Raw genomic sequence first — 12,010 nt, forward strand, 5'->3', positions numbered from 1 at the left:
ACTGTGCCTGTTCCTCCCTGGACTTGGGACCTGAGCCAGTTGGGCCTCTGCAGATCCAGGATTTATTGCTGTCCTGAGTACCACAAAGGGGAATTCTTTATCCAAATACATCCATGGGAAGCACCAGGAGAGGTTTAGGCTGGGTATTGGGAGAATTCCTCCATGGAAAGGGCAGGGCTGGAATCCCTGTTCCTGGAGTGATTTAAAATCTTGTGGATGTAGGACAGGTCAGTGGTGGCCTTGGAATTGCTCTGCCTTCCCCTTCCCCACGGATATTGGATATTTATTGGATATTGGATATCGCTGCCAGGGGAGCAGGGGATGCTCCTGGGCTCTCCCAGGGAGATTTGTGGCTTTTTCCCTGGAGCCCAGATTTTCTGGAGCCTGAATTCACACTCCAGGATGCTACAAGGGGTTATTTGGGGGGATGCTCCAGGGATATTGGTGCAGATGTTCCAGGGAGGATGGTGTGGATGTTCCAGGGATATTGGTGTGGATGTTCCAGGGATATTGGTGTGGACGTTCCAGGGATATTGGTGTGGATATTCCAGGGTTATTGGTGTGGATGTTCCAGGGAGGATGGTGTGGATATTCCAGGGAGGATGGTGTGGATGTTCTCCCGAGGGGGTGGTGTCAATGTTCTCCCAGTGAGGATGGCGTGGGTGTTTTCCCAGTGAGGTTGTCATGGATTTTCTCCCAGGAATGTTGGTGTGCATATTCCAGGGATGATGGTGTGGACATTCCAGGGATATTGATGTGGCTATTCCAGGGACATTGATATGGATATTCCAGGGATATTTGTGTGGATTTCTCCTGGCTGAGCTCCCCCCAGTGCTGCTCCAAGAGCCGCTGGCAATTCCAGCGGTGTCCTGGGATGTTCTGCTGTGCTCCCTGCAGTGCCACCACCTTTTTAACCCTGCTGGGAATTCCAGAGCTGTCCCGGGATGTTCTGCTGTGCTCCCTGCAGTGCCACCACCTTTTTAACCCCACTCTTCTGTCTGTCCCTCTCCCTAAGCCCTGGACAGCCGGACGCTCCCTCGGTGACGGTGACGGGGCTGTGCGGGCACAGCCTGGCCCTGCTCCTGTCCCCACGCAGCTGCAGCCAGGTGAGTGCCCCTGTTCCATCTCCCTCTGCCCCAAATCCTGCAGGGAGCAGCAGCTGGACACAAGTCCCCAGCAGGAACGAGCCCCTCCCTGTGCTCGTATCCATCCTGGCACAGCTCCAGCCCAGGTCCTGCTCTGAGCAGCCCCTCTGCCCCCACAGCTCCTTTTTGGTGGGGATTTCCTGGGATTTGGGTTTCCAAAGTCCCTCAGCACCGGCCCGGGCCTCTCCAGGGTTTGCTGGGGATTTATGGTCAGAGGAGCAGCCTCTGCACCAGTGCCTGGACTGCCCACCCACCCTGTGCCCTCATCGGTGGCTTCCTGAGCTTGCCAGAAAATCCAAAATTCCCTGTGAACCTCCCTGCCCTTCCCTGTTCCTGCTGCTGTATCCCAGGGCCGTGTCCTCCTCCCTCTCTGCTTTCCCCACATCCAATTCCTTCTCCTTCCACCATCTGTTTTTCCACATCCAATTCCTCCTCCCTCACCATCTCTGCTTCCCCCACACCCAGCTCCTCCTCCCTCACCATCTCTGCTTTCCTCGTGGCGAATCCTCACTCCTTCACCATCTCCCCCATGCCTGTATCCAATTCCTGCTCCCTCACCATCTCTGTTTTTCTCTCCAGGAGCTCTGGGCTCGGCCAGGAGCCCATCCCGAGCAATTGCCCATGGAATAGGCGCTTTTCCAGTGCCTGGGCACAGAGGGAGGCTGGAGTTGGCTGCCCCGGGGCACCCGAGCTCACCCTGCCCTGGAGCCCCTGGCCTCTGCCATGAATGATGCATCCACCATGGATTATGAACTGCTCTCCCCATCCCTGGTGGAGCATCCCGCCGGCACCGCGGGCATGGATGCCGAGCAGAAAACCGTGTTTGCCTTCGTCATCTTCCTCCTGGTGTTCTTGGTGATGCTGATGGTGCGCTGCTTCCGCATCCTGCTGGACCCCTACAGCCGCATGCCCGCCTCCTCCTGGACGGACCACAAGGAGGGCTTGGAGAGGGGCCAGTTCGACTACGCCCTGGTGTGAGGGCTCGGGGCGAGTCCCCGCCGCTGGCCCCGGCCCCTGCCCCTCCTTCCTCCGTGGTGTTGCCCCAAAGGGATGCTCCGGGCGGGGGGGGGTGAACGGGAGCTCTGGCCCCGGGGGAGGTTTTCTAGGGGTTTCTCTCTTTTCTAAGCACTTCTCAGTTCTCTTGGCAGCCCCGCAGGACGCTGGGGGACGGGGGCTGGACAGGACCCCGCTGCCCCTCGTGCCCCCCGGGTATGGTGGAGGGGACGGGACGGGGCATGGCGGGACCTGCCCTCGGCCCACGGGGCCCCCGGGCTGGGCTCTGCCCGGTGCCAGACCCGAGCTTTGACCCCCCCCCCCACCCCCGGCCCCTCCTGTCCCCCCCACCCCCGTGCCCCCGGAGTGCTGCCCGTGGTCCCGTGCGTGTCCGTGTGTCCCGTAGCTGAGCTGTGTCCGTCAGGGGTTTCTCGGCACCAGACCCAAGTGCTGGCTTTGTTCTTTGTGTGTGCCGCTCCTGAGACCCTCCAAAAGGGAGGGGTTGGGGTGGGGACCCCCCCACCCTGTGCAGCCCCCCCCCCCCCCCCTTGGCTGTCCCTGCGCTGCTGGTGACAATGGGCTGAGCTGGGAGAGGGGCACCCCTGAGCTCCCCTCCCAGCCTGGGGACACCAGGGTGGGTCAAGGGTGTCACAAAACCCTCGGGAGAGGCTTCTCGGCCATCAGGACCTGGCAGCTCCCACGGGATCCATCCCAGCGTGACCATTCCCTGCTGGGGTGGTCTCCCCGTGTCCGTGGCTACCGGGGCTGTCCGGTCCTTCCCTGTCTCTCCCAGGGCTCTGGAAGTGGCCGAGGGGCGAGCAGGGGGAGCTGCAGGTGGCCACAGGGCAGCGGGAGGGTTTGTGGAAGGGATTTGAGCCCAAGGAGGGGAGAAGCTCGCCCCCCTCCGTGGAAATAAAGCCGCACCGTGCCAACCCCAGCCGGCTCCTGCTCCGCTCTTTGATGTGACCCGGGAGGGGACCCGGAGCCTCCCAAATCCGGAGTGACCACGGGGACCCAGTCCGGCCTCCTCCTGTCCCAGCAGGTCCCACAGAAATCCCCTCGGACCCACAGAGCTGTTCTAGGGACATTTCCCAGCTCCGAGCTCCTGTTTCCCTCTCGGTGCTGTCCCCCCTCTCTCTCGGTGCTGTCCCCTCTCTCCCGGTGCTGTCCCCTCTCTCTCGGTGCTGTCCCCTCTCTCCCGGTGCTGTCCCCTCTCTCTCGGTGCTGTCCCCCCTCTCTCTCGGTGCTGTCCCCTCTCTCTCTCGTTGCTGTCCCCTCTCTCTCGGTGCTGTCCCCTCTCTCTCCCGGTGCTGTCCCCTCTCTCTCGGTGCTGTCCCCTCTCTCCCGGTGCTGTCCCCTCTCTCTCGGTGCTGTCCCCTCTCTCTCGGTGCTGTCCCCTCTCTCTCCCGGTGCTGTCCCCCCTCTCTCCCGGTGCTGTCCCCTCTCTCCCGGTGCTGTCCCCCCTCTCTCTCGGTGCTGTCCCCTCTCTCTCTCGTTGCTGTCCCCTCTCTCTCGGTGCTGTCCCCTCTCTCTCCCGGTGCTGTCCCCTCTCTCCCGGTGCTGTCCCCTCTCTCTCGGTGCTGTCCCCTCTCTCTCTCGTTGCTGTCCCCTCTCTCTCGGTGCTGTCCCCTCTCTCTCCCGGTGCTGTCCCCTCTCTCCCGGTGCTGTCCCCTCTCTCCCGGTGCTGTCCCCTCTCTCTCTCGGTGCTGTCCCCTCTCTCTCCCGGTGCTGTCCCTTCTCTCTCCCGGTGCTGTCCCCTCTCTCCCGGCCGCGGGTGCCGCAGTCCCGCTCGCCCTCTGCTGGCACCGGGTTCCGTGTGCGCTGGGAGCCGGGAAGAGCTACCTAAAACCGGGAATGTCGGCCTGGAAGGAACCTCCGGGCTGGACTCACCCGATGGCCCGAGCCCACCCAGTGCCAGCCCTGCCATGCCAAGGACATCTCCCACTGTCCCAGGTGCTCCCACCTTGGACATTCCAGGGATCCAGGAGCAGCCACAGCTGCTCTGGAAATTCCATCCTAGCCATGAATTCCTTCCCAGTATCCCACCCAGGTTCTCCTGTTCCAGTGGGAAGCCATTCCCTGTGTCCTGTCCCTCCATCCCTCGTCCCCAGTCCCTCTCCAGCTCTCCTCAGGGACTGGAAGAGGCTCTGAGCTCTCCTTGGAGCCTTCTCCAGGCTGGACAATCCCAATTTTGTCTCCAGGGATGCTCGAGGTCGGAGCTGGATGGGCCCTGCCCTCCCCCAGTCTGTGCCCACACAAAGACACAGCCCCACTTAACCCAAAATAATTTTATTGTTGCCGTTATTTGTTCTGATACAAAAAAGGAATTCCACAAAGAGCCACCTCTCTGTTCGGGACAAGGGGCACAGGTTTGGGGTTTCAACACTTCCTCTCAAAAAAAACCAACAACAACAAAAAAAAAAAAGAAAATAACCAGCAAGTATTAAAACAAAACAAAACAAAATAAAAATAAAAACCAAAACACCACACCAGAGAGGAGGAGAGGAAACCTTGAGCTTTGAGACTTTGGCTCAACACACACACACAAACCCAGCTCTGCTAATTTATTATTATTATTATTAATACTTTTTGGATTTTGGTTTTTTTTTTCTTAAAAAAAAAGCACCTGTCGGAAAAAACAAACAAAAAATAATAATAAAAAAACCCCAAATAAACAATCCCAAACATCAGGCCACCCATCCTGTCACAAGCTCTGGGACTCTTGTAAAATCCAGAGTCTGGAGCTGCTTTGAAGAGTTTTCAAGTTTGCCTGGAGCCCCGATACAGTAAACACACACATCCCCCACCCCTGCAGCGGCAGCGAAGCAGGAGGAATTCCCACCCCTCCAAAAAAATGTAAAGTTACAGGAAAATGCACTCCTGACAGCACCAGCAAAAATTCCTTTGGTGGTTTTCCATAAATATGGGAGGGTGGATGGATACAGTGCAGAACGCTGGCCAGAAACCAGCACCACCTCAGGCCTGGCCATGAGGCAGCTCCGTGGGAATGAGCACCTTTTATCCCAGGAATGAGCACCTTTTATCCCGGGAATGAGCACCTTTTATCCCAGGAATGAACATATTTTATCCCGGGAATGAACATATTTTATCCCGGGAATGAGCACGTTTTATCCCAGGAATGAGCACCTTTTATCCCGGGAATGAGCACCTTTTATCCCGGGAATGAGCACCTTTTATCACAGGAATGAGCACCTTTTATCCCGGGAATTAATCATCACCTTTTATCCCGGGAATGAGCACAGGGCTGGTGGAGAACTGCACAGGATTCCTACAAAACCAGGGAATGGCCCCACAGGGATCAGCTGGGAGAGGGACAGAGGGAGCTGCACAGGGAATGTGGGGGCAGCACGGAGCTCTCCAGCCACTCCATCCCAAATTTTCCACACTCTTTTTGGTCAGCCAAAACTCCCAGCCTCCCTTCCCACAGGTGACCCTAAGTCAAGGATTCTGTTCCAAAGGATGCCCTGGGTGTCCCTGGCTCCCTTCCTGCCCGAGGTTTTGGGATGGGAGGGGAGAACCTGAACTGTCCCTTGGCTCTGGGAGCTCCTGCAGCACCATCCAGGGCAGGAGCAGAGGAGGAGCTGCTGGGAAATGCAGGGACCATCACACGGAGCCACAGCTCCCAGAACTCACTCTTCCTGGGATGTGGCCATGGAGAGCAGGCAGCTCCCCAGCTCAGAGAGCCCTGGATGAGGGGGAGCAGAGGGAGGGGAGGCCCTGCTCAGGAGCTCGGAATCTTTGGCTTTTGGGAGCTTTGGGCTCGGGCTTGGTCCTTTTTTGGCTTTTGGGCTCGGCTCAGGCACCCCCTGGAGCAGAGCAGAGAAGAGCAGAGCATCCCCAGAGGGGGCTGATCCCAGAGGGACATTTCCTGTGGCTGTCCTGGCTGTGGCTGATCCCGCAGGAACATTTTCTGTGGTTGATCCTGTGGTGCCTGATCCCACAGGAACATTCCCCGTGGCTGTGGCTGATCCCACAGGGACATTTACCATGGCTGATCCTACAGGAACATTCCCCGTGGCTGATTCCACAGGAACATTTCCCGTGGCTGTGGCTGATCCTACAGGAACATTTCCCGTGGCTGTGGCTGATCCTACAGGAACATTTCCCGTGGCTGTGGCTGATCCCACAGGGACATTTACCATGGCTGATCCTACAGGAACATTTCCCGTGGCTGATTCCACAGGAACATTTCCCGTGGCTGTGGCTGATCCTACAGGAACATTTCCCGTGGCTGATCCCACAGGAACCTTTCCCGTGGCTGTGGCTGATCCTACAGGAACATTTCCCGTGACTGATTCCACAGGAACATTTCCCGTGGCTGTGGCTGATCCTACAGGAACATTCCCCGTGGCTGATTCCACAGGAACATTTCCCGTGGCTGTGGCTGATCCTACAGGAACATTTCCCGTGGCTGATCCCACAGGAACCTTTCCCGTGGCTGTGGCTGATCCTACAGGAACATTTCCCGTGGCTGATCCTACAGGAACATTTCCCCGTGGCTGTGGCTGATCCTACAGGAACATTCCCCGTGGCTGTGGCTGATCCCACAGGAACATTTCCCGTGGCTGATTCCACAGGAACATTTCCCGTGGCTGTCCTGGCAGTGGTGGCAGCGGTGGCAGGAGAGGAGCCCGTTGTTGTCCTGGGCTGGGTGGCGAGGGGCAGGGCTGCTGTGCTGTCGGGTGGGACTGGGGGGGGGGGTCTCTGGTGGCTTTAGTAGAGCTGGAGCTGCAGCTTCATCCTCAGTGCCTGGCCCAGCTCCCCCGCCAAATAATCGAGGTGGTTGTTGGCCTCGAGTTTGTGCAGTTCCCTCCGGCGGGGCAGGGCCACGCTCACGATCTCCAGCAGGTACGTGCCCGGCAAGATTTTCTTGCGGCCCAGGTGCAGGAAGCTGAGCCCCTCCTTATGGTGGATACGGAACAGCCCCTCTTCGTTTCCCTGAGCGATGGCGTAGCGCACGCGGTTCTCCAGCGGCTCCAGGGCCGGCAGCAGCTCCAGGATGTGCTCCTTGTGCGCCAGCTCCGACAGGTTCAGAGCCATCGACAGCGGAGCCTCCACGTCCATGCTGGCCAAGTTCACACCCTGGTCCTGCCGAGGAAGGGCAGTGCAATTCAGGGACAGCTCAGGGAAAAGTGGGTTTGGTTTAGGGAAATTCAGCCCCAAATCAAATCTGGGAAGCAAGAGCTTTGGGTTTCTTGGTGTCCTGGTTGTGCCACTGGCACTGAACTCCCAGCACACAGCCCCCATCCCTGAGGAGGATCAGTAAGTTCAGGATCCTAAAATGACCTCTCCTGCCCAGGGCTGTGAAATTCCCAGGAGAGTTCTGGACAGAGGGCAGAACTCTGAGGAACAGCACCATGGAATGGTTTGGGTTCAAATGGACCTTAAAAACAGCCTTGTTCAGCCCCTTGGGACACCACCCACTATCCCAGCTTGCTCCAAGCCCTGTCCAGCCTGGCCTTGGACACTTCCAGGGATTGGAAACATGGGCTTGGTTCCTTGGTTTCACAAGGAGGGTTTGGGGATGCCAAATTTGGGCAGATATGGATGAGCTGCTGAGGGAATGGGATCCACTCCAGGCCTCTATTCCTGAAGGGATCCAGCTCCTGCCTTGCTCCAGCCCCTCCAGAATGCCCTGGATTTCTCACCTGGTGCCTCTCGGTGCCGTTGACGCTGCGCCGCTGCCGGCCCCTCTTGGGGTACCCGTTGATCTTGCACTCGTAGCAGGTCTCAGGAGACAGCAGGTTGTCCTCATCCTCTTCCTGGGGTGCAGGCAGGTAGGGACCCTTCCCAAATCCCAAGCCAGAAATGCAGTGGCTGGTGGCAGGAGAGCAGAGAGAGCCAGCTCAGATCCATGAACCCAAGGGAAATGTCACCTCTCCCGGGTTCTCCGTGTGGGAAACACCCAGAGGGTCAAGTGTGGGTGTGGGGCACAGCACAGGATGTGCCTGGGAGACACCACAACACAGCAGTTTCATTAATTAACGGATTAATTAATCCCCATCCTGCACTGGGTGTATCTACAGAGCATCAGCTGGCAGCCCTAGGATCAGACACGAGCAGCTTGTCATGGGTGAGGAGAAGCTGAGGATTCCCTGTCCCACATTTCCCTGGCATTCCCAGCTGGGAATGGCATCCTTACCCCTGTCCTGCTCGGAAGTAGCCCCCGGGGCAACCGCACAGGTAGCCCCCATCCGTGTTGGAGCAGCCGTAGCTGCAGGGGCTGCCCCCGGCCGAGCACTCGTCCACGTCCTGGCAGCCCCCGAAGGCCTGGTCAAAGTCAAAGCCCGAGGGACAAACGCACTTGAAGCTGCCCAGGGTGTTGTAGCAGGAGGCAGAGCCACAGGCAGAAGGGCTGGAGCACTCGTTCTCATCTGCGTGGGATCATGGAATGATGGGATGATGGGAGGATGGGATCACGGAGTCATGGGGTGTTCCCCACAGGTACAGGGTACACCCCACAGGTGCAGGATGCACTCCACAGGTACAGGATACACCCCACAGGTGCAGGGTATACCCCACAGGTACAGGATGCACTCCACAGGTACAGGATGCACTCCACAGGTACAGGATACACCCCACAGGTGCAGGGTATACCCCACAGGTACAGGATGCACTCCACAGGTACAGGATACACCCCACAGGTACAGGGTATACCCCACAGGTACAGGGTACACCCCACAGGTACAGGGTGCACCCCACAGGTACAGGGTAACTCCCACAGGTGCAGGATGCACTCCACAGGTACAGGGTACACCCCACAGGTACAGGGTACACCCCACAGGTATAGGGTATACCCCACAGGTACAGGGTACACCCCACAGGTACAGGGTAACTCCCACAGGTGCAGGATGCACCCCACAGGTACAGGGTACACCCCACAGGTACAGGGTGCACCCCACAGGTACAGGGTGCACCCCACAGGTACAGGGTACACCCCACAGGTACAGAATGCATCCCCCAGGTATGGGACACCCTCCCCCAGGCAGGGGACCCCCCCAAGTGTCCCCCCACTCACCCACACACTGGTTCCACTGGTAGTGCTGCACGTAGCCCTGGGGGCAGCCGCAGCGGTAGCCCCCGAGCACGTTCTGGCAGCCGTGCTGGCACCGGTGGTTCCCGTCACACTCGTCCACATCTGCACCCAAGGGACACACAGGGAGTGAGGCGCTGTCCCCTGCCCCTGCTGTGGGCTCAGGGACCCTCCTGGCACCCTGCAGGCTGCTCCTGTGCCTCGCCCTGGCTCTGCAGGGACACCCCCAGATGCCCCTGCTGGGATGGTCCCTGATGGTCCCAGCTCTGCTCTGCCTCAGGCTCAGATCTCTCCTGGCAGAATTTGGGACCATTCCCTTCCCCATGGATCATCCACCCCATCAATCCCACCCTGTTCCTGGAGCATTGTCCAAACACTCCCTGAATTTCCCATCTGGACTGAGGCTCTCCAGAGCCTGAGGGTGCCCCGGGAACTGCTCCCCAGAGCCCCAGACCCACCTTCACAGTTGACCCCGGAGCTGTCCAGGGAAAATCCCTTCTGGCACTCGCAGTTGTAGCTGCCCGGGGTGTTCAGGCACTGCCCCTTGGCTCCACACAGGGAGGGCTGAGCTGTGCACTCGTTGTTGTCTGCAAAACACCACGAGGGGCTTGTGGCCACCTGGAAACCCATCCCTGACCACCTGAAAGTCCGTCCCTGGTCCTGTGGCCAGCTCAGGTGAGGTGGGGCTGAGCTCAGGATGAGCAGCTGAGGGACAACGGAAGGTGTCTGGAGAGGGGCAGGGGTTCAGAGGCAGAGTTTGGGGGCTGGGAAACCTCTCCTGAGCCAGAGCTGCTCCGTGGGAGTGTGCAGGGCAGGAATTGTGCACTCACCAATGCAGGACGAGTGGTGCTGGGTGAAACCAGGGGGGCACTTGCAGTTGAAGCCCCCGATGACGTTGACACAGAGGAACTGGCAGTTGTGCTGCTTGGTGGAACACTCGTCCAAGTCTGAAGGGACAAGGACAAGGGCTCAGTTTATCCCACTGAGGCTGTGACACCTCCGTGTCCCTGTGGATGCACAGAAACAGCCCCAGGAACAACAGCCCTGAAGTGCTCGCAGGAGAAGCACAAACCCCTCCCCACCTCAGGGGAACACAGACACATCTGGGAGATGCACAAATGTTTCCCTGCCTCTCCTGAATTTCACAAATCCCAGAGAGCCCCTGAGGCTCTCCCTCATCCTCAGGCTTCTCACGCTGCTTCAGCACTGGGGGAGGTGGTGACAGCCCCAGCACTGGCTGGTGACAATGCCAGGACATCCAGCTCTAAGCTCCCTGGAGCTCAGGATGTGCTCTGCAGTCTCCAGGAAAGGGCCAGGAGTGTTTTATTTTCCCTAACAGACACACCTGGAGTGTCACACCTCATGCACCAGCCCAGCATGGAACCTTCTCCCACATTTTCCTGCTGACATTTTCCCATGTCTGGCTGCCCTGTCCCCTGTCCCCCAGCTGCCAGGGGGGAGGCAGCTCCCTGCTCCTCCTCCTGTCTCTGTACCTTTGCAGATTTTGCCATCCTCCTGCAGGATGTACCCTCGGGGGCACGAGCACTGGTAGCTGCCCTCGGTGTTCTTGCAGATGAAGTTGCAGGGTTTTGGGGACTGGTTACACTCATCCAGATCTGCACCCCAGGGACAAAACACATCAGGTTGTGCTGCTGGGCAGGGTCCCCTCCACCCCTTGGACCTCCCAGCCCACTCCTGAACACAAGGTGATGCCAGGTTTTGTGGCTCAGGGGTGAGATATCCCCATGGATGCTGGCACTCCTGGATTAAGCACCCCATTTCCACTCTCCAGGAAGCATCTGAGCAGAGCCAAGGGCTTTGGGGGAAAAACTCAGTTTGAGCCAGCACAACAACTCTGGGACAAATCCTGCAGAGAGAGAGAGAGAGCTGTGCTTCCAGAGATGCCTTTTGTCCCAACATCTGGATTCCCAGCATGGCGCTCAGGCTGGGTGGAACCAGCTGTGCTGCCTAGGGAGGGGATTGGCAGCTCCCAAATTTCAGCTCCCAGTCCTTACCAGTCCCTGTGCTCAGGGAAGACAAGGAACCCATTTTTAAGGAGTTAAACAAAGAAACCCATTTTTAAGGAGTTAAACAAAGGCTTGGAGGAGCAGAAATAGGGCGGGGTACCCAGAGCCCTGCACGGACCCGCAGCTCCTGGGGGAGAAGGGCAGCTCCCCGAGGGAAGGGCGGCTCCGGGGCAGGGTTAAAATCCTGCAGGATGCCCGGCTCACCCTGGCAGGCGGTGCCCGTGATGTCCGGGGTGTAGCCGAGCCGGCAGTGGCAGCGGAAGGAGCCGATGCTGTTGATGCACTGCCCGTTCCTGCACAGGTTGGGCAGCACCTTGCACTCGTCGATGTCTGTGGAGGGACAGAGGGAGGGGAGGAGCTGTCAGTGCTCACCCCACCCCCCCCCCAAAAAAAAGGCTTATCTGGTGTTTGTTATCACCTAACTCAAACTGGACAAGTGTCTGGAGTTATTTTGGTGCCTGGCTCCCTACCAAATAAACATCACCCTGTTAAAGCGGGAGCTGGAAAGATAAACTGGATTTCTGGCTGAACTTTCACAAAGCAGAAATCTTCTGCATGTTCTCTGGAAATGTGTGGGGTTTCTCCCCAGAGCAGGGGTGGAGGCTGAGTGGAGGACTCCGTTAATTATCATCATTTCCATGCTAAGTTACATTCGGCTCCTAATCAATCCTATTCCTTTTGCCAGCTTCAGCACCTCGGTATCTGCCCAGTTTATGTTCTGCTGTAATCTACCAGCAGTTCTTTTCATCTTACCCTGTGTAATAAGTAATTCTGATTAAAATCTTTCATCT

At 58.2% G+C, this 12,010-nt stretch overlaps 2 protein-coding genes across 3 annotated transcripts in view; one reads left to right on the forward strand and one right to left on the reverse strand.

Annotated features, from left to right (window-relative positions):
• The first annotated feature begins 1,868 nt into the window (after positions 1 to 1,868).
• CTXN1 (cortexin 1) lies at positions 1,869 to 2,123 on the forward strand. Its single transcript, XM_062510393.1, has one exon. The coding sequence runs from the start codon at positions 1,869 to 1,871 to the stop codon at positions 2,121 to 2,123; it is 255 nt and encodes an 84-aa protein (XP_062366377.1).
• A 4,749-nt stretch (positions 2,124 to 6,872) lies between these two features.
• The window catches only part of FBN3 (fibrillin 3), a 71,990-nt gene continuing 66,852 nt past the window's right edge, over positions 6,873 to 12,010 (reverse strand). For both annotated transcript variants that reach the window (XM_062510243.1, XM_062510242.1), the window contains exons 57-64: positions 11,424 to 11,549; positions 10,686 to 10,808; positions 10,023 to 10,139; positions 9,651 to 9,779; positions 9,178 to 9,297; positions 8,302 to 8,533; positions 7,808 to 7,976; positions 6,873 to 7,247 (exon numbers count right to left, since the gene is read on the reverse strand). In XM_062510243.1, the coding sequence (XP_062366227.1) occupies positions 6,873 to 7,247; positions 7,808 to 7,976; positions 8,302 to 8,533; positions 9,178 to 9,297; positions 9,651 to 9,779; positions 10,023 to 10,139; positions 10,686 to 10,808; positions 11,424 to 11,549 (1,391 nt within the window). The remainder of the gene's footprint in view (positions 7,248 to 7,807; positions 7,977 to 8,301; positions 8,534 to 9,177; positions 9,298 to 9,650; positions 9,780 to 10,022; positions 10,140 to 10,685; positions 10,809 to 11,423; positions 11,550 to 12,010) is intronic.

The sequence above is a fragment of the Cinclus cinclus genome, chromosome 28 (assembly GCF_963662255.1).
Source record: "Cinclus cinclus chromosome 28, bCinCin1.1, whole genome shotgun sequence".
Lineage (NCBI taxonomy): Eukaryota > Metazoa > Chordata > Aves > Passeriformes > Cinclidae > Cinclus > Cinclus cinclus.